Source organism: Terrapene carolina, unplaced genomic scaffold, assembly GCF_002925995.2.
Source record: "Terrapene carolina triunguis isolate 2854851 unplaced genomic scaffold, T_m_triunguis-2.0 Scaffold85, whole genome shotgun sequence".
NCBI lineage: Eukaryota > Metazoa > Chordata > Testudines > Emydidae > Terrapene > Terrapene triunguis.
Window position 1 is genome coordinate 8,258,202 of NW_020664436.1, and position 22,188 is coordinate 8,280,389.

At 44.5% G+C, this 22,188-nt stretch overlaps 1 protein-coding gene across 6 annotated transcripts in view; it reads right to left on the reverse strand.

Annotated features, from left to right (window-relative positions):
* Positions 1-22,188, reverse strand: part of LTBP1 (latent transforming growth factor beta binding protein 1) — a 315,320-nt gene that overhangs the window by 146,064 nt on the left and 147,068 nt on the right. For all 6 annotated transcript variants that reach the window (XM_026649615.2, XM_026649614.2, XM_026649611.2 and 3 more), the window contains 2 exons: positions 17,006-17,108; positions 11,754-11,825 (listed from right to left, as the gene is read on the reverse strand). In XM_026649615.2, the coding sequence (XP_026505400.1) occupies positions 11,754-11,825; positions 17,006-17,108 (175 nt within the window). The remainder of the gene's footprint in view (positions 1-11,753; positions 11,826-17,005; positions 17,109-22,188) is intronic.

The following is a 22,188-nucleotide window of genomic DNA, read 5'->3' on the forward strand; positions in this document are numbered from 1 at the left end:
TACTGTACCGATGAGGGAAAAAACCTAGTTTGATAGCAATTCTATTAAACTGTTCATATTAATGTGCACACAGATGGTTCTTTGTTATCCTTACACACATTAAAAAGGGAGTTGTTTCATTACATTAGTTCGCTCAGCTGAAATGAAATAATCAGTGTCTGGTTATAAATCACACTAATACTACATAGGCTTTGTAAACAGAGAAGACTTTTGACTGCAAAAACAATGCAGAACAAAATGTTAATTAGATGTTAGGCCAGAATTTTCAAAGGAAGAGAGGGTTACTCACCCTGTGCAGTAACTGAGGTTCTTCAAGATGTGTTCCCCTGTGGGTGCTCCACTCCAGGTGACGGTGCGTCCCGGCGCCGTTGATTGGAGATCTTCAGTAGCAGTGCCTGGCTGGGCCGCGCGCACACCCTAGCTGTCTCGCAGATGTTGGAACGCTGGTTAGTGCGTGCACAGCCCGACCCCCTCAGTTCCTTCTCTACCGTGGAGTCCCTATGCTGAACTCTAAAGTAGAGGGGAGGAGGGTGGGTAGTGGAGCACCCACAGGGGGACACATCTCGAAGAACCTCAGTTACTGCACAGGGTGAGTAACCCTCTCTTCTTCTTCGAGTGCTGTCCCTGTGGGTGCTCCACTTCAGATGACGGTAGAGCAGTACCCCTTAAGGAGGAGGGGACTTGGGACTGTCGAGTGTAGTAGAGGTGGATAGGGCAGTGAGGCCAAGTATGGCGTCCACCCTGGAGTCTTGTGTGATAGCATAATGATTGGTAAAGGTATGCTCAGAAGCCCATGTGGCGGCTTTACAGATTTCCGCAATGGGCGTGTTGTGGAGGAATGCTACCAATGTTGCCATGGCTCCAGTGGAGTGGGACCGGATCCCGGTTGGGGGTTCAATGGCCTGGGCTTGGTAGCATGTGTGAATACAGCTTGATATCCATTTGGAGAATTGTTGTTTAGATATCGCTGCGCCTTTGGATCATTCTGTTGTTGAGACAAATAGTCTGGAGGATTTTCGAAATGGTTTTGTTCTATCTAGATAGAATGCAATAGCCTTTCTGAGGTCAAGAGTGTGTAAAGAAACTTCTTGTAGGGTTTTATGTGGCTTTGGGTAGAATGTGGGAAGGTGTACGGGTTGGTTGAGGTGGAATGCAGATCCCACCTTCGGAAGGAACTTTGGGTGGGGGCGCAGCATGACCTTATCTTTAAAAAACAGAGTATATGGTGGATAAGCCATCAAAGCGCTAATTTTGCTCACCCTTCTAGTGATTGTGATGAGGAAAGCTACTTTCATCGACATGTATAGTAATGAGCAAGTAGCTAGGGGTTCGAAGGGGGTTCTCATGAGTCCACGGAGGACTAAGTTCAGATCCCAGGTGGGGTAGGGAGATGTGTTTCAGGGTAGAGGTTGTGAAGTCCTGCAAGGAAACGTTTTGTGAGCAGGACTGGAGCCACGGCATAATCAACTTTCTACTTCACTGAAAAACAACAAATATCCAGGTATGTTTTCCAGTTCTTTAAGGTAAAATTTTTAAAGAATTCTACTACATCGATTATGTAGTGAAATATGTTAATTGCTGCAAGATGAATTTAATGATAATCCTGAGTTCTTGAGCTCTACTAGATAATCTAGCACCACGGAAAGAGGCAAGGTGCTGGGGGTAAGTTGTCTGTTCGAGCACAATGTGGAAAAATATTTCCATTTTTGCAGATAGGTGTTACACGTGGAGGCACATCTGCTGTTCAATAACACATGCTTGACTTGCTCTGAACAGGTTAGCTTGTGTAAACGAAACCACGGAGCATCCAAACTTTTCCAGTTGTGGATGGAGGATCTGGCCCTTGTCTTGTAGCAGGAGGTCTGGTCTCATCGGAAAAGACCATAGGGGACAGACTGACATGTGTAGCAGGTATGAGTACCAGGTCTGTCTGGGCGATGCTGGTGCAATAAGTATGACTCTGGCATTGCTGTCCCCAATTTTGCGTAGGACTGGGTGAATTACTGTATGGGCGGGAATGCGTCCGTGAGTGTTGCGTTCCAGGTGATGAAGAAAGCATCCCCCAGGGATCCGGGTCCGATCCCCACCCTGGAGCAAAATAGAGGGCATTTGTGGTTTTTCACTGTGGCGAACAGGTCTATGGATGGGGTCTCCCAGAGGTGGAAGATACGTTGTAAGACCGTGGGGTTCAATTCCCATTCGTGTTCCAATGGAAAATGTCTGCTTAGTGTGTCTGCCATGATGTTTTGGCATCCCAGAAGGTAGGAAGCTGAGATGTCGATCTGGTGTCGGATACACCAATTTCAAAGTTTCATGGCCTCACTGCATAAAGAATGGGACCGGGCACCGACCTTGCTTGTTGATGTAGAACATGCACGCGACATTGTCTGTCATTACCCGAATTGTTTGATTTCCTATGACAGATAGGAAGTGAAGGCAAGCATTCCTTACTGCTCTGAGTTCTAGTAAGTTTATGTGAAGGTGTGTCTCAAATAGTGACCACCTGCCTTGTGTTTGTGTGGTGGTCCAAGTGGGCCCCTCATACCAAGAGGGAGGTGTCTGTCATGATCATGATTGATGATGTCTTTTGTTGAAACAGGATGCCTGCGCATAGGTCTTCTGGGATGGTCCACCACCGGAGGGATTGTAAGACCTGACGAAGTGGCATGACGCATTTGTGTAGACGGTGTCTGGTGGGTTTGTACACCGAGTTCAACCAGCCTTGGAGGCATCGCATGTGTCGTCTTGCGTGCTTGACTACAAATGTGGTGGTGGCCATGTGTCCCAACAGCTGTAAACAGATCTTGGTTTCGCCCAGTGGGCATAGGAAAACGTTGTGTATTAGGTGTTTTACGGTTAAGTAAAGTATATGTCTTGTAGGTCGAGGGATGAAAAACAGTCCCCTTGTTCCAGTGCTGGTATTATGGTGCCTAGAGTGACCATCTTGAATTTCTGGGAGCGTAAGAATTTGTTGAGTTTTCTGAGGTCTCATATTGGGCGCCACCCTCCATTTTTCTTTTGTGTCGGAAAGTAGAGGGAATAGAATCCCCTCCTTCTGTAATCAGTGGGAACCGGTTCCACGGCTCCTAGGAGGAGGTGTTGTACCTTCTGCCTTAGAAGGTGCTCATAGGAGGGATCCCTGAAGAGGGACGGGGAGGTGGGTTGGGTAGGGGGGCGGGTAGTGAATGGGATGGAGTAGCCCGATAAGATTATCTCTAAGACCCAGCGGTCTTGTGTGATCAGCTCCCATGCATGATGGAAATGGTGTAGGCAGTGGCCAAATTGGCACTGTATAGCTGGTATAACCCTCGACCAAAGCTTCAAAACTGTGGTTTTGATGTCGTTGGTTGAGGTGCCAAGGGTTGTTGGTGTGGTTGTTGGCATCGAGGTGGCCTGTTTGTCTGTCCGCCTCATAGGGTCTGGAGTGAGGTCGGGTGTAGGGAGATTCCCTGGGGTGTTGATAGGGCTGGTACCTCTTCCTCTTTTGAGGTGGTATATATATGCCCAGTGTTCATAGCGTGGCGTGCGAGTCCTTTATAGTTTGAAGGGTCTCATCTGTTTTGGCAGAGAACAGCTTGTCTTTGTCACAAGGTAGATCTTCTACCTTCATCTGGAGTTTTGGGTATGCCCCAGGATAAGAGCCATGAGGCTCTTCTCATTACAATTGCCGTGGCAGTAGTGTGGGCTGCCTTGTTGGCCATGTCTAGGGCTGCCTGCAGCGCCATTCTAGATATTAGCTGTCCTTCGATAAGCCCAGTTTTGAGCTCGGTTCTTTTGCCCTCCGGGAGGTCAGCAGAGAATTCGAACAGTTTCCCGTAATTGTCAAAATCATATTTAGCTAGAAGGGCGCTGTAATTCACAATACGGAACTGTAGAGTCGATGATGTGTACACCTTACTGTCTAGTAGGTCTAGGCGTTTGTGCTCTTTATCCTGTGGCAGGCCTGATTTTGGGATTGTTTGGCTCTGTGATTTGCTGCATCCACAACCAAAGAATTGGGCTGTGGGTGTGAAAAAAGAAAGTCCATGCCCTTTGCGGGTACGAAATGTTTTCTGTCAGCCCTCTTGCATGCCAGGGGTGCAGTGGCAGATGTTTTCCATACTGCCTCCGCTGGTTTGAGAATTGCCTCGTTAATTGGGACAGCAATTTTAGAAGTAGAGGAAGGTTGGAGTATCTTCAGTAGTTTGTGCTGATTCTCCTGAACCTCCTCTTGGGGGACGTCCTGGCTTTTAGCAATTCATTTAAATAAGTCCTGGAATTGCTTAAGGTCATCAGCTGTCGTGGGCGGAGGTGGCATTACCGCCTTGTGCAGAGAGGAAGAAGGATTGTGTGCATGGGGCAGATCCTCTGTCTCCATCTCAACCTCAGGTGCTTCTGTCCCTTGCTCAGGGGCCACGGAAGTAGCAGGTGCGGGCGATGTGGGTGGAGAGCATACGTCTCCCCTTCGTGCAGAGGAGGTCCTAGAATAATGTAACCTATATGCCACCCATGGTTCCCAAGGTGGCCATTGGATTAGGAAGGGCATGGGGGGTACATCCATGGTTGTCTGTACCACTGGCAGGACACCTGAGTGTGGTGGTCCTTAGGTCTGAGCTGTTCCCTATCTTCCCTTCTAGAGTATGGGGGAGATTGGTGGGGAGAGAAGATGTCTTCACCCTGGTCATCACTGTCCGAATCTGTGAAGGTGGTCAATGCCACAGGCGAGGTCGGTTGGGTACCAATAGGTGACCCTTCGGTGCCGAGGATAGGACAGTGTGGTACCGAGGAAATGGTAATGTCTGTCTGAGTCAGGTATTGTGGCAGTGCTGGTATCAGTGCTGAGGTGGAGTGGCGACCATTTGATTTATGCATTGATTTCTGCGCCGAGTGGTGCTTTGCGGTGCCATTCACAGGTGCCACATGCAAGGTCAGTGCTGCGGGCATTGGCAGTGCCAAAGCCGCCGCCAGTGCCGGGGGCGGTTGCATGATCTATGCCACATCAGTCAATGTTGCCATTGTGCCCAGTGCCGTGGAGGAGACTTGAGAGAGTTTGTGTCTCGACTCCTTGGGCTGAAGGGGGTCAGGCTGCGCGCGCACTGACCAGCCTTCCCACAGCCACGAGACAGCTGGGGTACACGCGCAGCCCAGCCAGGCACTGCTACTGAGGATCTCCGATCAACGGCGCCGGGACGCACCATCACCTGGAGTGGAGCACCCACAGGGACAGCACGCAAAGAAGAAGTGGGAGTTGGGTATTCTCTGGGAGAAAAGTGCACTCCCTCTTGGTGCCCTGAACATGATACCAATTTTCAGAGAGCTGTTTGGCTGTACAAAGGGCTCTGAAAATACATTTCCAGCATTGTTCGCTCTGGCAAAGTGTTGGTCCCTTCTACCACGTATGACACATGGGCACCAGCATTTTCAGAAAGGGGTAGTCCCAGAAAGTCTCCTCATATGGTGACACAGTGCTGGGAATCAACAACTGAACCAGTTAGGTATAACCAGTTAGGCCACAAGGAGGACCTGATTAAGGAGAGGAATTCCTGATTACCAATTCAGATTGGGGCCAGGTAGCTAATGAGCTAATTAGCCCATTAACAAGGAGACCGGATAAAAGCACACACCCCACCCCTTGGGAGACAAAGTAGTTAAACCGAATGACCGTGTAAATAGTATGACAGCATAAGAATGTAAGAGGTGGAGTGGTGAAGCACTGTAAATAAACTACCCAGTGTATGTACAATGGGAAGGTCTCTGAGCAGCCTGTGGGAGAGCAAAGAAGATGGGAGCAGAGGGTGCCTGTCATACAAGGGGGCTTGTCTGGGATCCTGAGTTTTTCTATGTAGATGGAGAACTTGAGGGGGAAGCTGCTAGAAAGATTTAGTAGGCGGGGGGAGGGAGGAGACATTACAATGGCTGGTTGAACAGAAGAAGGAAATGCAGAAGACCTGGTAGACCACCTAGAATTCCCACCACTTGAAGAGACAGTCCTTGCTCACCTGGCAAGGTGAGCAACAAAAAAACCTGAAGATAATTTATAAGGGAGCAAGCCCAGGTGCAGTAGCAACAACTACTACAAAAAAGTGTGGTGAGTCCTGCAGCAGGGATCGGCAATAGGGCGCAAGGCAAGAGGTAGGCCTCTGCACGAAGGGCTAGGCGGAAGACCCCAGCAGAGGCATCCCCGCCCAAGGTAGGACCCTTACCGCCATAGGGGCAGGAACGATAGGTGTAGGCTGTCTAACCAGTCCTCAAGCCAGGGCCAGGGCCCGACTAAGCCACAGTCGGGATCCAAACAAGGGTTTTGAGGGGACACCCGGGGACAGCATGCCAGACCATACCAGATCCTTTCCCCTGCTTTCTGAACTGTCTATCCCACTTCTATCCTGTGTAGTCCCTTATAACATTGGACCGTTGGGTCCTTTGCACGGTAAAGGTGGGATATTCTCTCCAATTCTGCTCCTTCCCTCCCTCCCACTGCCCTTCCCCGTCCCTCTTCAGGGACCCTTCTCACGAGCTACTCCTTGTCCAGAAGGTGCAATCACTTCTCGCCTTAGCGGCAGTGGAGGAGGTGCCTCAGGAGCTATGAGGCTAGCCTGCCAGACCTTCCAGGACAGACTTCAAGGTCAGTGCGTGGGGGTGTTGACCGACAAAACCACCGCCATGTTTTACATAAACAGGGCAGAGCCTGTTCCTCCCCACTCTGTCAGGAAGCTCTCCAGCTTTGGGATTTCTGTATAGCCCACTCTGTTCACCTGGATATGTCCCATCTCCCAGGCCTGCAGAACGAGATTGCAGACCATCTCAGCAGATCGCTTCTCAACCACAAGTGGTCAGTCCATTCAGACGTCTTACATTCTGTCTTCCAAAGGTGGGACTTTCCCCAGGTGGACCTATTTGTCACCAGGAGCAACAGGAAGTGTCCAACGTTCTGCTCCTTCCAGAAACACAGTCTGGGCTCCATCGTTCCTGCTACCTTGGGGGGACCACCTCATGTATGCCTTCCCATCGGTCCCACTTGTTCACAAGGTGCTGCTCAAGATCCACAGAGACAAAGCAGATGTGATCATGCTGGCCCCAGCGTGGCCACACAACACTGGTACGCCATGCTTCTGGAGATGTCGGTGGACACCCCGATAGCACTGCCGCTTTACCCAGATCTGATCACAAAGGACCATGGTCGCCTCCTTCACCCAGACCTCCAATCCCTTCATCTCATGGCTAGGAAGCTTCATGGTTAAACCCAACGGAGCTCCAATGCTCGGATTCAGTGAAGGAGGTGTTGCTTGGCAGCAGGAAACCTTCCACCAGCTAAGTGGAAAAGGTTCTCGTGCATGTGACCAGCATCGTACATTTCCACTTCAGACATCTATACTACTCATCCTGGAATACCTACTACATCTGAAACAACAAGGGTTGTCAGGATCATCCATCAGGATACAACTTGTGGCCATCTCGGCGTTTCACCCAGGAGAGTCAGGGCGCTTTGTATTCGCCAACTCCACGGTGGGCCATTTCCTAATGGGTTTGGAAAGACTATACCCACATCCTCGACCACCTGTACCCACTTGGGATCTCAATCTGGTCCTCTCCAGACTAATGGGAGCCCCTTCTCTGTCTCTCGTGGAAGGTAGTGTTCCTGGTTGCCATCACTTCAGCCAGAAGTGTGTCCAAGTTAAAATCACTAACCTCCGACCCCTCCTACACAGTCTCCTATAAGGACAGGTACAGCTCAGGCCTCACCCAGCCTTCCTGCCCAAGGTGATATCACAATTCCATATTGGATAAGACATTTTTCTACCAGTCTTCTATCCCAAGCCGCATGCCAATGCGCGGGAGCAGAGACTTCATTCACTAGACGTCTGGAGAGCGCAAGTGTTCTACACTGAGCACACAAAACTTTTCAGGAAATTGAACCAACTGTTCATACCAGTGGCAGACCGGATGAAAGGGCTTCCGGTCTCCTCACAGCACATTTCGTTATGGATCATGGACTGCAGCCATACTTGCTAAGACCTCTCCAAGGTTCCAGCTCCGCCTATTATGGCACACGTGACGTGGGCTCAAGCCTCATCCACCACTTTCCTGGCCCAGGTGCCCATCCAGGAGATCTGCAGAGCGGAGACCTGACCGCCTCTGAACACATTTACTGCCTACTATGCCATCACACAGCATGCCAGAAAGGACACAGCTTTTGGCAGGGTAGTTCTCCAATCCATGGTTCCTTAACTCCGACCCCACCTCCAGGGGAGAGCTCAGGAGTCACCTGATTGGAATTGACATGAACAAGTACTCGAAGAAGAAAAAACGGTTACTCACCTTCTTGTAACTGTTGTTCTTTGAGATGTGTTGTACACGTCCATTCAAATGCCCACCCTCCTTCCCCTCTGTCGTAGTAGCTGGCAAGAAGGAACTGAAGGGGGGTCGGGTCGGCAGGGTCATATATTGAGTGCCATGAGGGCGCCGCTCCAGGGTGCTCCCTATCCGACCCGACGGGAGCTGCTAATGGAAAAGTTTCCGACGACCGTGCACACAGCGTGCGCACACCTGATTGGAATGGATGTGAACAACACATCTTGAAGAACAATAGTTACAGGAAGGTGAAGAAGCTTTTTTTTTTTTTTTTTTAAACTGTTCAGTAAAATGACCTCAATCTCCTAAAATTCCTGCGTGCATCTTTTGATACCAATTATCCCGTTTCCTCTCCCCTCAACCTCTCTTCCCTCAAAGTGTTTCTTGGCAACTTCTTATGTCCACGGCATTGAAACCACTCATGGATTGCCCTTATGCCCACAGGCCAACACCATGTTCTAGGATCTTTAGGTTACCCTTCCCTTTCCTCTTCCTTCCCTACCCATTCTTCTCCAATGAGTTACATAGCTCACAACTGCTCTCTCTCTCTCTCTCTGCTTCTTTCCCTGTCCCATTGCATGGCACCACACCTGCAAGATGATGCCCTATATCTACATCCTTCTCCTGCCCTTTTGTTCACCATTCCAAGGGCAACAGGATCCACTGTGAAAATGCCTTTTATGCACAGCCAACAAAAGACTTACCCTTTCAGATGCCCAAACTGCCCATTTTGACCATGCAAAAGTTTAGAAATTGAAGATGGCTAAATCAAAAAGCTTCCAACTTTCAAAATAAGTCACTGTATCTGTGTGTATTGTGCAAAATGAGAGGGAAGGAAGTTCTGTTTAGTTTCACTGACTACCACTGATAAAGAAAAAACCCAAATCCATTTTAAATTGACCATTTCTGCAAAACAGTTTGTTTTGAGTGAGAACATCATTATGAGTTGATATTCTCTGCTTGAAGGATGTCTTAACAGAGACTTACTTAAGGCAGGTAATCAACTTGTTCTTGTAACATACATTAAGCAAGGAATTGCTCTGATTGTGCTGAGGAATTATTCTACCTTCACTTCTACACCAACATAGCTAGGGCCCTACCAAATTCACGGTCCATTTTGGTCAATTTCATGGTCATAGGATTTTAAAAATCATAAATCTCATGATTTCAGCTATTGAAATCTGAAATTTCGCGGTATTGTAATTGTAGGGGTCTTGATCCAAAAAGGAGTTGGGGTGGGGGTCACAAGGTTATTGGGGGAGGGGGTTGTGGTACTGCTACTCTTACTTCTGTGCTGCTGCTGGCGGGGTGCTGCCTTCAGAGCTGGGCACCCAGCCAACAGCCGCCGCTCTCCAGCCGCCCAGCTCTGAAGGCAGTGCAGAAGTAAGGGTGACAATACTGCAACCCCCCCCTAAAAAAACCTCTCCGATGAAATCTGTATAGTATAGGGTAAAAACACACAGAAGACCAAAATTCACGAGGGAAGATCAGATTTCACGGTCTGTGATGCGTTTTTCATATCCGTGAATTTGATAGGGCCCTAAACATAACACAGGAATAACTCTATTAAAGTCAGTGGAGTTACAAATGTAAAACAGGTATAAATGAGATCAAAATCAGACTCATGGCCATTACTTGTCAACAGTATAATGGCACCATGTTTTGGTCACCTACTAAGCACAAATTAAAAAAAAAACCCTTCATATTGACAGTGTATAATTATTTGTCAGTGGACAGAAGAAACGTATACTGTACTGTGACTTAAATAACAAATTCTTAGGCAAAAAATAAAGCTTGCTTAATCTGAAGTTAAGGTTGAAAGAACCTCCAGAAAAGGATCAGGAAAAGCTCAAGAACAAAAATCCTGTATGAGAATGCTACAGTTTTCTCAGAAAAATTCAAATACAGGAAAACCTAGAAATCAAAGTGAAGATTCTATTAAAAATATCAAATTAGGAAATGGAAAACATCCAATTAAGGTCAAATTATTTCATAACTTTCCAATTTGAATGTACTTATCTACCTTATTAAAGGCTTGATCATGAATCCCAGGGCATGGTTGAGCACATGGAGCCCTGCAGGAGTGTGCTGAGCTACCTGCAGAGTAGTGCTCAATTCAAAGCCTGTCCATGTGGCAGAGGAAAGGCTTCCATAGGGTGGTAGTTCACACACTACAGAGGAGTACATGGCTATACAGAAGTATAGGAAGGGAGCTTCTGCCTGAGGTCACATCTCTGCAGGGCCGGTGCAAGGAAGTTTCGCGCCCTAGGCGAAACTTCCACCTGGCGCCCCCCCTCCAGCCCTGTGGCAGCTCCCCACCCTCCCCCTCCGCCCAGAGGCACCCCTGCCCCGCGGCAGCTCCCCTCCCCTGCCCTGAGGCGCCCCCGCCCCCGCAGCAGCTCCTTCCCCCCCCCGGGAAGCCGTGCGGCAGCTCCCCACCCCAGCTCACCTCTGCTCCGCCTCCTCCCCGAGCACGCCGCCCCTGCTCTAATTCTCCTCCCGTCCCAGGCTTGCGGCAACAAACAGCTGATTGGCGCTGCAAACCTGGGAGGCGGGAGAAGTGGAGTGACGGCCGCGTGCTCGGGGAGGGGGCGTAGGAACGCTGTAAAAAAAAAAAGAAAAAATTGGGGGCACCGCTTTTTGGCGCCCCCAAATCTTGGTGCCCTAGGCAACCGCCTAGTTTGCCTAAATGGTAGCACCGGCCCTGCATCTCTGCTTGCTGTGGTGGTGACACCATTGGCTGAGCTGCCCAGTCTTAGCTCAGCAGGGCAGCCTGTTTGGGGGCCATTGTTCTTGTAGTAAAGCTTCTGGGTTTCTGTAGGGTCTTGCCTTGTGCCACAGGCAGGATTTTTAACTCAATGCCAATAATGGCTTTTAGAAAGCTATCCTGTGTTCCCACTTCTGTCTAATTTGGTTTCTATTTATATTTTCTGTTGATTATGTTTGTGTGTACAGTATATACACACAAACATTTAAGAGCTGTTTGAATGATGGGGCCTGATTCTCCTCTCACATCAGTGTAAATCAGGAGTAACTAGGGAAAGGAATCCTTTGCCCTCCTCTTCCCCCATACTGCTGTACAGATGCTACTGCAGCCTCAGGAAAGGTAGACTTAACATCCTTCAGCGAAAGAAAAGGTCTCAGCCTGATATTTTTCATAAAAAAGCAACAAAAGTAAAATTTTATGAAACCATCTTTGTGTGTCAGAAAGGACCAATAAGGGTACAAACGGCTGTTTACTTTGCAGTTATGCTAGACAGCTGCCAATATTTTGGACTCAGTTACACTAGTTTCTCCCAAGCACAATCAATGAGCCAAATTCATCCACGTAACTCCACTGCAATCAATGGGACTAGGCCTGGGATTAATTTAGCCCAAAAGATTTACTCAAAACAAATGAAGTTAATTGTTGACAAATATCTTACCTTGACAAAAGGTAGCATTAATCCTCTTGTAACCTTGGGGGCATTCCACCATTTGGGTGTATCCAGGGTAAGCTGGGGGGGAAAAAGAAAACTACTGGTTAGTTATTACAATGTATGACACATTTATATGGAGAGCAGCACAGTCAAATTACTATATAATTGTATCAAAAAAATTTACATTTACATTTTTAAGGATGCATAGTTAAGCACTTAAAAGTCACGAAATGCCAAAATTTAGGTTGAACATGCAATCTGAACACTGTCTCCTTCTGTGTTTGCATTACTACAATTTTTAATTACTCAATCAAATACTGTTTTGCAGATAACACAACATATAGCATGATAATACAACATATAGCATGCTAAGCCCCACGCCAGGACTTTCACATCCTGACTTGGCATAATCCCTTAGGAAACTTTCTGATTCACTCTACTCATTTTCAAAAATGACTGAATCATCTTTGCTGAAAATAAAAATATCACTTTCAGGAAGTGGCCATGCTGGAAAATTTCAGCCTGGAAGACAACTGTTTTAGAAATGTTCAAGCTAGTGAAATCAGAGTTAGAATAGGATCCTGAATGCAACCTTAACTATGGCAGTTGTTGCTGCTCCCACTATAATCTGAACATATCTGAGATCCATAGAAAAATATAGGCAGTCAAATATTTTATTTTTATAATAGTGCAACCACAATTATAAGAAAGGAAACCGACTTATGCTTTGTCTTTTTAATCTTTTTGAGTTTTAAAAGACTTTCATTTGTTGGCTATTAATTATAAATTATCTAATGTGAATTATAAAGGATAACACAAAATGAATTCACTTTAGCCAAACTAGAAAGTCTTCAGCTAATTAATAGTTTTGTTTCTATTTATTGTTTCTTTCCTCCAAGATATATTGTGATGTTGATTTTCTAAGTCTCATCCTGAACAATAACATTATCTTAATTGGTAACAATAATATCTTAATTGGTACTATGGCAATACCAATTAATAATAATAAGTCTCAGATGCAGCTTCCCTGGATATATTTTGAGCAGAAATAGATACGTTTCTTCATGGGTTATGGGTTTAAAACATATGCAATTTTGACCTTTAAACTGGCTGCAATTATTTGAAGTTAAATGAAAAAAATTGGAAATGATATTTGTCACAGTTATGGGGCTAGCTACACCTCTTTCCCCTTCCTGGTCTCTCTGACTGCACCACCTCAGGTGCAAGTATCATGCCTTTATCTATTGCCTTTAAGTATGCTGGGGTGAAATTATGTAGTTCGCCCACTCTTAGACCAAGCCCTTGCTACTGTACTGTATAGATCAACTGTGCTTACCCAGCAGGACCAAGCTAGTCTTGGCATCTGCAGTTATTTCCATTCAGGAGTTTGTGGCCACTGGTATACATGGACAAAACAGCCTTCTTAAAACCAAATCATTATTTATTTTAACAGTACAGACTAAGCATTGAGAGAAAAAGGATTTTCATAGATTCCAAGACCAGAAGGGATCACCTAATCTGACCTGTATAACACAGGCCATAGAATTTACCAAAAAATTCCTAGAGTAGATCTTTTAGAAAAACATCCAATCTTGATTTTAAAATGTCAGTGATGGAGAATTTACCATGACTCCTGTTAAATTATTCCAATGGTTAATTAACCTCACTGTCAAAAATTTACACCTTATTTCAAGTTTGAATGTGTCTAGATTCAACTTCCACCAATTGGATCATATTATACCTTTCTCTGCTAAACTGAAGAGCCCACGCATAAATCATGTTTTCTAACCCTTTAATCATTCTCATGTCTCTTCTCAGAACCCTCTCCAATTTATCAACATCCTTACTGAATTGTGGGCATCAAAGCTGGACATCGTATTCCAGCAGTGGTGAAATAACCTCTTCTCTAATCCTACTTGAGATTCCCCTGTTTATGCATCCCAGGATCGTATTAGTTCTTTTGACCACAGCATCACATTGGGAACTCATGTTCAGCTGATTATTTACCACGACCCCCCAAATCTTTTTCAGCGTCACTGCTTCCCGCAGGTGAAGTGGAGTTTGGGGTATGTTGGGTTGGCTCACAGCTGAGCAATGTGGGAGATGGATAAAGTCCTACATTTCTTTCTTACTCATTTAGCAAGTACTAATTATTGACAAGCATTCTGAATGGACATCAGCTTCCACTTGTAATATAACACTGTACAGTTTGATTCAAAGGTTCTCTTCTTAAAAAAAACAAAAACCTTTGACATATAACCTCTTTCTATTTTCTGCTCATATTTTTCAGTATTATTAAGCCTATGGGCATACAATCCACGAAAGCTGTTTCAAGCCAAAGTGTCTGGGGGGAGGGATAGCTCAGTGGTTTGAGCATTGGCCTGCTAAACCCAGGGTTATGAGTTCAATCTTTGAGGGGGCCATTTAGGGATCTGGGGCAAAATCGGTACTTGCGCCTGCTAGTGAAGGCAGGGGGCTGGACTCAATGACCTTTCCAGGTCCCTTCCAGTTTTATGAGATAGGTATAGATATACATTGTAGGACTTTGCTGATTCAGCAAAGTACTTAAGTATGTGTTTAACTTCAGGTACATGCAAAAATTCATTAAAGTCAACAGGATTTAAGAATGTGTCTAAAATTAAGCACATGCTTTAGTGCTTTACTGAACGGGGGGGGGGGGGGAGAGGATAGAGATAATGTGACTTAAGCACATGCTTGAATGCTTTTGCTGAATTGGAGTCTTGCAGACAACCAAATGCTAAATCCAACCTGCTCAAAAATTGGCCTTTATAAAAATATTTCAATCTCAAGTAAAGCTCATGAAGCACAAAACCATAAAAGAGAAAGCCATGGAAAGTCTATTTTCTTCCAAGATGACTACAGTATGGAGAGTAACACCAACTCAGCAAAGGAAAATTGTCAAAACAACATGGTAATAATCTGAACCTGAATCTGTATCCTGTGAATGAGTCAACAGAAGACATGGATACAATTTAAATGTCAAACTGTTAACAGTTTATTTGATTTTCTCCTAATCTGTATTGGCAGTTTTTAGGATAAGTCAGTTTGCTCAGCTTTACAAGAAACAAGTCAGCATTTTAATGCTTAAAAAAAAATCTACAGAAAGAGTGTAGGTGGATGTGGGTGTGCGAATGAAGAACATGAACACATCATATATTTACAAACTCCACACCCATTACTCACTTGGGTAATTTCTCCATGCTTACAAACATTGCCAAAAATCACAACATTGTGTGTATCCTTTTCTTCCAATATCTCTGTTCAAGAAACCAACCCTTTTGCATCATGATACCAATGCGAAGACTTAAATATTAGTATTTCATATCTGCTATTCTATTTTTACATATATGATCTGGTTGCTTTATCCCTATTTTCAATGGTAAATTCTTTAATCCTACATACTACGTGGTTATGCCTATTCTTCTCAACCACTGAAAAATTCTTATCTTCATCATCAAAATATAAGAATATCTGGTGCAATACAGATCCTCAGATATGTACAGTATAATTTTTTATAAAATCCCATTATAAACTGTTACATTTATTCTTTGGAAAAGTTTGTTCTACAGAAATTTAAGGCTTTGATGCAACTATGAAGCACAATTTGGCACATATGCCTGAAAGTAAATAAGGAAGTGTTATTTACTTCTTCTCATAACACAAAAACTAGGGGTCACCAAATGAAATCAATAGGTAGCAGTTATAAAACAAACAAAAGGAAGTATTTTTTCACGCAACACAGTGTCAACCTGTGGAACTCCTGGCCAGAGGATGTTGTGAAGGTCATACTATAACAGGGTTCAAAAAAGAACTAGATAAATTCATGGAGGATACATCCATCAATGGCTATTAGCTGGGATGGGTAAGGATGGTGTCCCTAGCCTCTGTTTGCCAGAATGGGCGACAGGGGATGGATCACTTGATGATTACCTGTTCTGTTCATTCCCTCTGGGGCACCTGGCATTGGCTACTGTCGGAAGACAGGATACTGGGCTAGATGGACCTTTGGACTGACCCAGTATGGCCGTTCTTATGTTCTTAAAGACACCCAATGAGTGCCTTATGTGGAAGCAAATCATGAGATTAGGGGACTCTGGGACACAAAATATACTACCTCATAAATCAATGGGTCAGACTGAGTCAGTAATAACTTTTGCAGATTCCCCTTCTGGACTGTAAAAGACTCCTGACAAAACTGCTCCCTCAGCGCCCTTGTGCTGCCCGTGAAAGGGCCAATCACAATATGACACAAGGTTTTTTCCTTTGAGAATTTTTATATAAATATGCATCCCTACATTCATGGATAAAGATTTGCTGCACCATACAAAACAATTAATATATTTCCTTGTGTTAAGTATCCCATGTTGATAATTGGGAAAGGAGTGTGGCCTAGGGAATATAGTATTGGACTGGGACTCAAGAGAACCAGCATTTTATTCCCTGCATTGCCACTGGCCAGCTGGATGCCCCTGGGCAAGTCACTTTGGCCTCTCTTTGTGTCAGTTTCCCCATCTGCAAAATGGGGATAAAGATATCTTCTTTGTAAAGTGCTTAGAGACAGGGATAAAATAAACTGCCATTGACTTTAACGGGGCCAGGATTTCACCCCAGGTCTTTCCTCCCCAAAGCCATTTAAGAACTAGGTACAATTATTTCTTATTAAAGTTATGAAATGTTTCAATAGATTAGGTTTACCTTTCATGAGAATCATTTAATAGCTATTTTTCACTATTTTACATTATTATGTCAAGTTGTAGCAAAAATATTGGGAAAGTCTTCATGGTACCCTAATTGTATAGACAGCATTCGAACAACAGAGTTAAAAATGTCACGGATATTTTAGAGCCTGGAAAGCTTTGGCATTAAAACTCAGTTCATTCAAGGTCTCAAGATGTCATTGCATTTTCTCTAAGTAGGAACTGGTGCCTCTATAATTTAACATTTCTGTGCAAACTTTAAAAAAAATAAGTCCAGCTAGGCGATGCAAGATGATTCAATATCATTATCTCCCTACGCTGAGAAAACACAATGACGCATCACTAGCTTAGTAAGAGAAGGAGAAAAATAAAAAATTTACTTGGTTGTCACTGAAGCTCAGACTGTACCTTCTATCACCTTTCTTATATCAAATAATAGGGTTCTTTGAAATATAGTGTTAGCATTTCTCTTAAAGAAAAAGGTATTTAGAGCACAAATAAATGAACTGATGCAGAAAACAATAATGAAATCACACTTACATGGCTTCTTGGGACATTTGTGACATTTGTTAAAGCCCCAGGAAGTACCCACAGTTCCACAGCAGTCTTCTTGCTTTGATAGGCCAGGGAGTGCTTTACCACACTGGAATAATAAAGAATATTTAGGTTAGTGTTACTGTAAGATGCTCACCTCTAGAATATTGCTAATTACATAATCATCTTGGGAAAAGCTCACCCACCTGCAGAGGCCCACTGAAGACTCATTGAAGCCCTCAGTGGAACTTAAATAGTGCACTGGCCTTGAGCTAGCCCTCTTCGTGGGGGTGAGCAGATTCAGTTTTAAAACATTTTGTATCGGTATTTTTTTCCCCTTCAACTTTCAGAACAAAAACCAGTCACTGAAAGAGTGAGTATATTTCCAAGCTAGTAATTCTTCATTGGCAGTAACGCCTTAAATTTTTCTTTATAAAAATCTGTCCCTGCAGTTTTTCAAAAGGTATATAAATCATCTCAAATACCTTTCCCATTATTCTTTTAAAGAAAGGGACAAGAAAGTATTACCATGATTTTTAAATGTCATTTCTTATTTCATTTAAAAAATACAAATACCCCTAGTACCACAAGTTGTACCAAATGTTTATGACCGGTTACTGAAATTGTCAAATTATATTGAAAGATTATAGTATTTGTAAACTGAAAGAGAATTTAACATAAGATGACTGGGCAAAAAAATAAGTGATGCGTATTTTTATTTGTGACTCTTTAATCATGCAAGCAATTGGCCCAGTCTTGCAGTCCTTACTGAGGCAAAATTCTCATTTATTTCAAATGGTGTTTTGTCTTGAATAAGGAAAAACGGACCTATATTAGTACCCTATATTAGTAAATATGTTAACACTTTAGCAATAGCCAAGCTTAAATGTACCTTCTTGATTGTTCATATTTTTCATTTTGCAAGGCACAGGCAAGTAAAATGGATTTTCTGTCTAGAGAATGGATATAGAAAGTTTTGTACACCTGCTGTGTACCTGAAAAGTATCAATTAGGTGCAAAACAATTCTGGAACATGGAACCTGTGCCACCCTGAGCCATCTCTGCAAGCGAAAACAGGTGAGTTACACACCAATATAACAGCCTAAAAGTTAAGAACTGTGGAGCTACTTGGAAATGTGACTAGTAGAAAACTGGAGCTTTTCTCTTCTCAGTGCTTTCAGGATTAGTCTAGATGGGAGAATGGGGCCCTAAAACACCATAACCTGCTAGAAGAATGCCTGGGGGAAATAATGCAGCCCTGGTCTTTTTAATGACTATTCTAGGTTGTGCATCTATTGAACTCAGGAACTAGATTACATTTGCCGCTTGAGCATAGGCACGGGAAGTAGCGGTGCAGGGGGTTCTGCAGCACCCTCAGGTTTTACACGGGGCAGCTGGCCCCGCACCTGGAGCTCCACTCCCACCTTGGGTCCCGGGGGACAGCCCCGTGCCCCACTCTGCAGCCGCTGGCTCCACACATAAAGCCTGGTGGTGCTTCCCATGCCTATGCCCTGTTCCCGGCCCTCTGCCCACACTCTGCTCCCCAACCCCTGACCTGGGACTCAGGTCCCGGCCGCTGGCCCTGTGCCTGGGCCCCGCCCCATGCGGGGTGCTCTGCTCCTGGGGTCCCAGCTACCTGCCCCGCTCCCCAGCCACTGGCCCCGTGCCCTGCCCCATCCCCTGCTCTCAGGCCTCCGCTCCCGGGGCCCCGCACTTGGCCCCACAGCCAGGGCTCTGCTCTTGGCCCCGAGCGTGGGGTCCCGGCTGCCGGCACCTGCCCAGGGCTCCACTCCTGCCCTCACACTCGCCCCCAGCTGTGGCCTCAGCCCCTTTGCCCCCATCCGGGTTCCCCCTCCCAGAAACACATCCCTCCTTCCAGCCTCAGTTTGGGGGGGGCAGGGCACAGACAGGGGTAAGGGGGCTGGCTTTCAGCACCCCCACTACTAAAAATGTTCCAGTGCCACTGCACTGGGGGAAAGAGACTTTAAAATTTGTCAGTTGAAAGACAGGGATAAAATAAATTCCCATTGACTTTAATGGGGCCAGGATTTCACCCCAGGTCTTTTCCCCCCAAAGCCACATGCAATCCTGGGGATATTAGACTTAACCTTACATGTTAAAAGGGTATTAAGCTTTTATTTAAATAGGGTCAGATTTTTTGTGACATATCAGGGGGATCAGTGTACCGGTAGGGTGGGGGGTGGGAAAAATGCCATCTCTCCACAGTGCCTCTCTGAAAGGATAAAATTATATATTGAAACTTGCTACATCTTAGCCAGAATTGCCCCAAGTCTTAGAGCACACTCAACTAGACAGCTTTCATAATATTTCCTTCAAGTGCAGCCCTAAACATTTACAAGGAGTTCTATTCACACCTGTATACAGCACTACTCCCTTGACCTGGCATCCCAGTCAGACACACTGTTTGGAAGGGCAGTGTTCCTGTTCAACTAGATTTGCTCAGCCTGCCTTCCTGGATACTGCATTACTCTCGCAAAACTCAAAAAAGTTACTTACTAGAAACTGGAGTTCTTTGTGAATATTGCCTGTGCATATTTATACTCATATTCTTCTCCCCCACCTCCTGCCCTTCCCTTCTTCCTCAGTTCTACTACTTGTTTGGTCTCAGAGCTTTAGTGGGAGGAATCAAGGTGGTTGAGACTGCACCTCCCCTTATGACCTCAGACAGTGAGCATTTGGTGCCATGAAGGGCACTTATGTGGCACCTATTAGACACAGTTTTTCTAGAAGGATCCAATCTCCTGCGGCATCAAAAGCCATCCTAACAGTGTGCATCGTGCAGAGGCAATATTCCAGAAGCAGGTTTTGTTTTGTTTGTTTGTTTGTTGTTTTTTCCCCCAAAATATTAAATTTATCATTTAAGCGCATTAAACTAAAAAAAAAAAAAAAACCAAAAAAAACAAAAAAAAAAAAAGAATAAAAAAAAAAAAAGGTAAAGCTCACTCTTAGTTTTGGTGTGGTGCTGTAGCATTTGTACTGTACTGAAGATCATGATCTCTGTGGTCATAATGGTTTCAAATTTCCATATAAAAACCATGAGCAAGAATAAGGATTCCAAATTCTGAGTCATCTGGCAACTGAGGTTTACAGTCCTATCAAGAAATACTGGCAATGATTTAAGAGCTTGCTCCCATCACATCTATGATGAATTGAAGCTTGAAGAATCAGTGGTAATTTGATTAGCATCCAGCCACTTTAGGAACTGACATCAAGGGAAGGCATCTGCCATGTGGGGCTCCTCAGCTCCATATAAATGGCGCTCCAGATCTGCATGGTTTAGGACGGGGTGGGGAACCTACAGCCCAAGGGCTGGATCCGGTCCACTGGTTAATTTCATCCAGCCTGCAGCACCCCCGTGGGGGGAAGCCCCGAGCCTCTGTGTCCCCCCACCCGGGTGAGTGAGTGGCCCGCGATTTTTTTTTTTCTGTGGGTCAATGGCTCGTGACAGAAAGAAGGTTTCCCACCCCGAGTTTAGGACATATGCATCAGGGGAAGGTGGTAGCCATGCAGAACTTCTGAAGTACGCTGGCGTGTACTCTGACTTATGAGCTCTGATGTTCCTGTTTCCTCCAACATAGTGTATCAGATCCTTCCAACACTCATGGCACCGCATGCCCTGTTTCCCAGCCAGCCACACTTTCCAGAAAGTCTCTCCTCTTTCACAGAGCCTGCCTCACAGGAGTGAAGCTCCATTTCAGTGGGGCAAAAACTTGGATTGGAGCCTCACCCTCCTTAGAAGTTTCACCCTGCTCCCCCACAGATAATTCTTTAACCCTCTCTATCTCACGTTCTGAGACACAAACAATAGGTGGGTGACTGCCCTGGGGAGATCCCCAAAAATTCCCCGTTTGTCACTGCTTTCAGTGCAGCTCTGTCACAAAAATCTAGCCCTCATTTAAGTGGCAAGCCTTTAATGTGCACATTGTGCTTTGAATAGATTCCATTAATGAGGCATCAACTTTCATTATGCTTTAAGACAGATACTTTTAAACATTTGTACATGTCTATCTTTAATTTTTTTATATCACTCATACTTTGCATAATTAACAAAAGTGCACAGTATTCCCAATGTTAGTTTAGATTGTGCTGGTGCACAGAGGCTGCAAGAGCCACATCACTGTTACCCTGTGTGCATTTCAGCCACAATCCCAGTCTTTGCATAAGTTGGGTGCTGTTGCCAGTGACAAATTCTGAAAACTTTTCAATAGGCATCGACACTGGGCTATTGCATCTTTCTTTCCCCGAAATGAACATCAGACTAATAGACCCCAAATTTACTGAATCATATTACTGACATAATGACCAAACAACATACTGGATATCTGAATGACAGGTTGTTAAAAAGAATATCATCCAATATAACACTGGCTCAGTAACAGGCATTGTCTCATAAGAAGAGTAGAGAAACTCTTAAATACTTCCAGACTTTCTAAAAGGACTTGTAAAGAATTTGTTTTGGCTTAAGCAGAACATTCTTTATAGGCAAGTAAAAATTATCCAGCTCTCTTTTATTTGAGTAATTAAAACAATGTTTGATGTTTTTGGTATCTGATACATCTTTAATCCTCTGATATTTCAGGGTATTGATTTTGCAAAGAATCTATTGTGGATGAAGCATTATATCCTGTAAATGGATCCACACTGATTTTCTGACAGTCTATTTGTTTAAAAGCTTCTGAAGCCAAACCATGAGCCTCAAGGAATTCCAGACAACTATTTTCTATTATGAGTTGGTATTTTTAAGACTACTTGCAAGAAAAAAAGTTTTTAAAAGTGCTCTGAAAAGAAAAAGTACTAATGTGTGAAACATCTGATTTTACTTTACTTTTTTTTTTTTCTTTTTAAGAATTTGTCAAATTACAATATGGCAGGTATTTGCTATAACTGTCGAGCAATGAAAATCTATATTCTTTCATTTTCATAGGAAATGTCTGTAAAATCTGAAGTACAGTATGGTCATTTATGTTGTTTAATAAGCAGGCTAGCTTAGTGTTTGACAAAATGGCACATTAATATGGCCATGTTTCCATACTAATCCCGGATACATCTACAACCATATCATACATCATTTACATGAAAGCACTATAAATGGATTACTTTATTCACTAATAACTATCAATATACAGTAAAAGCTGTTTTATCCGGCACTTCACCGACCAGAAAGGAAT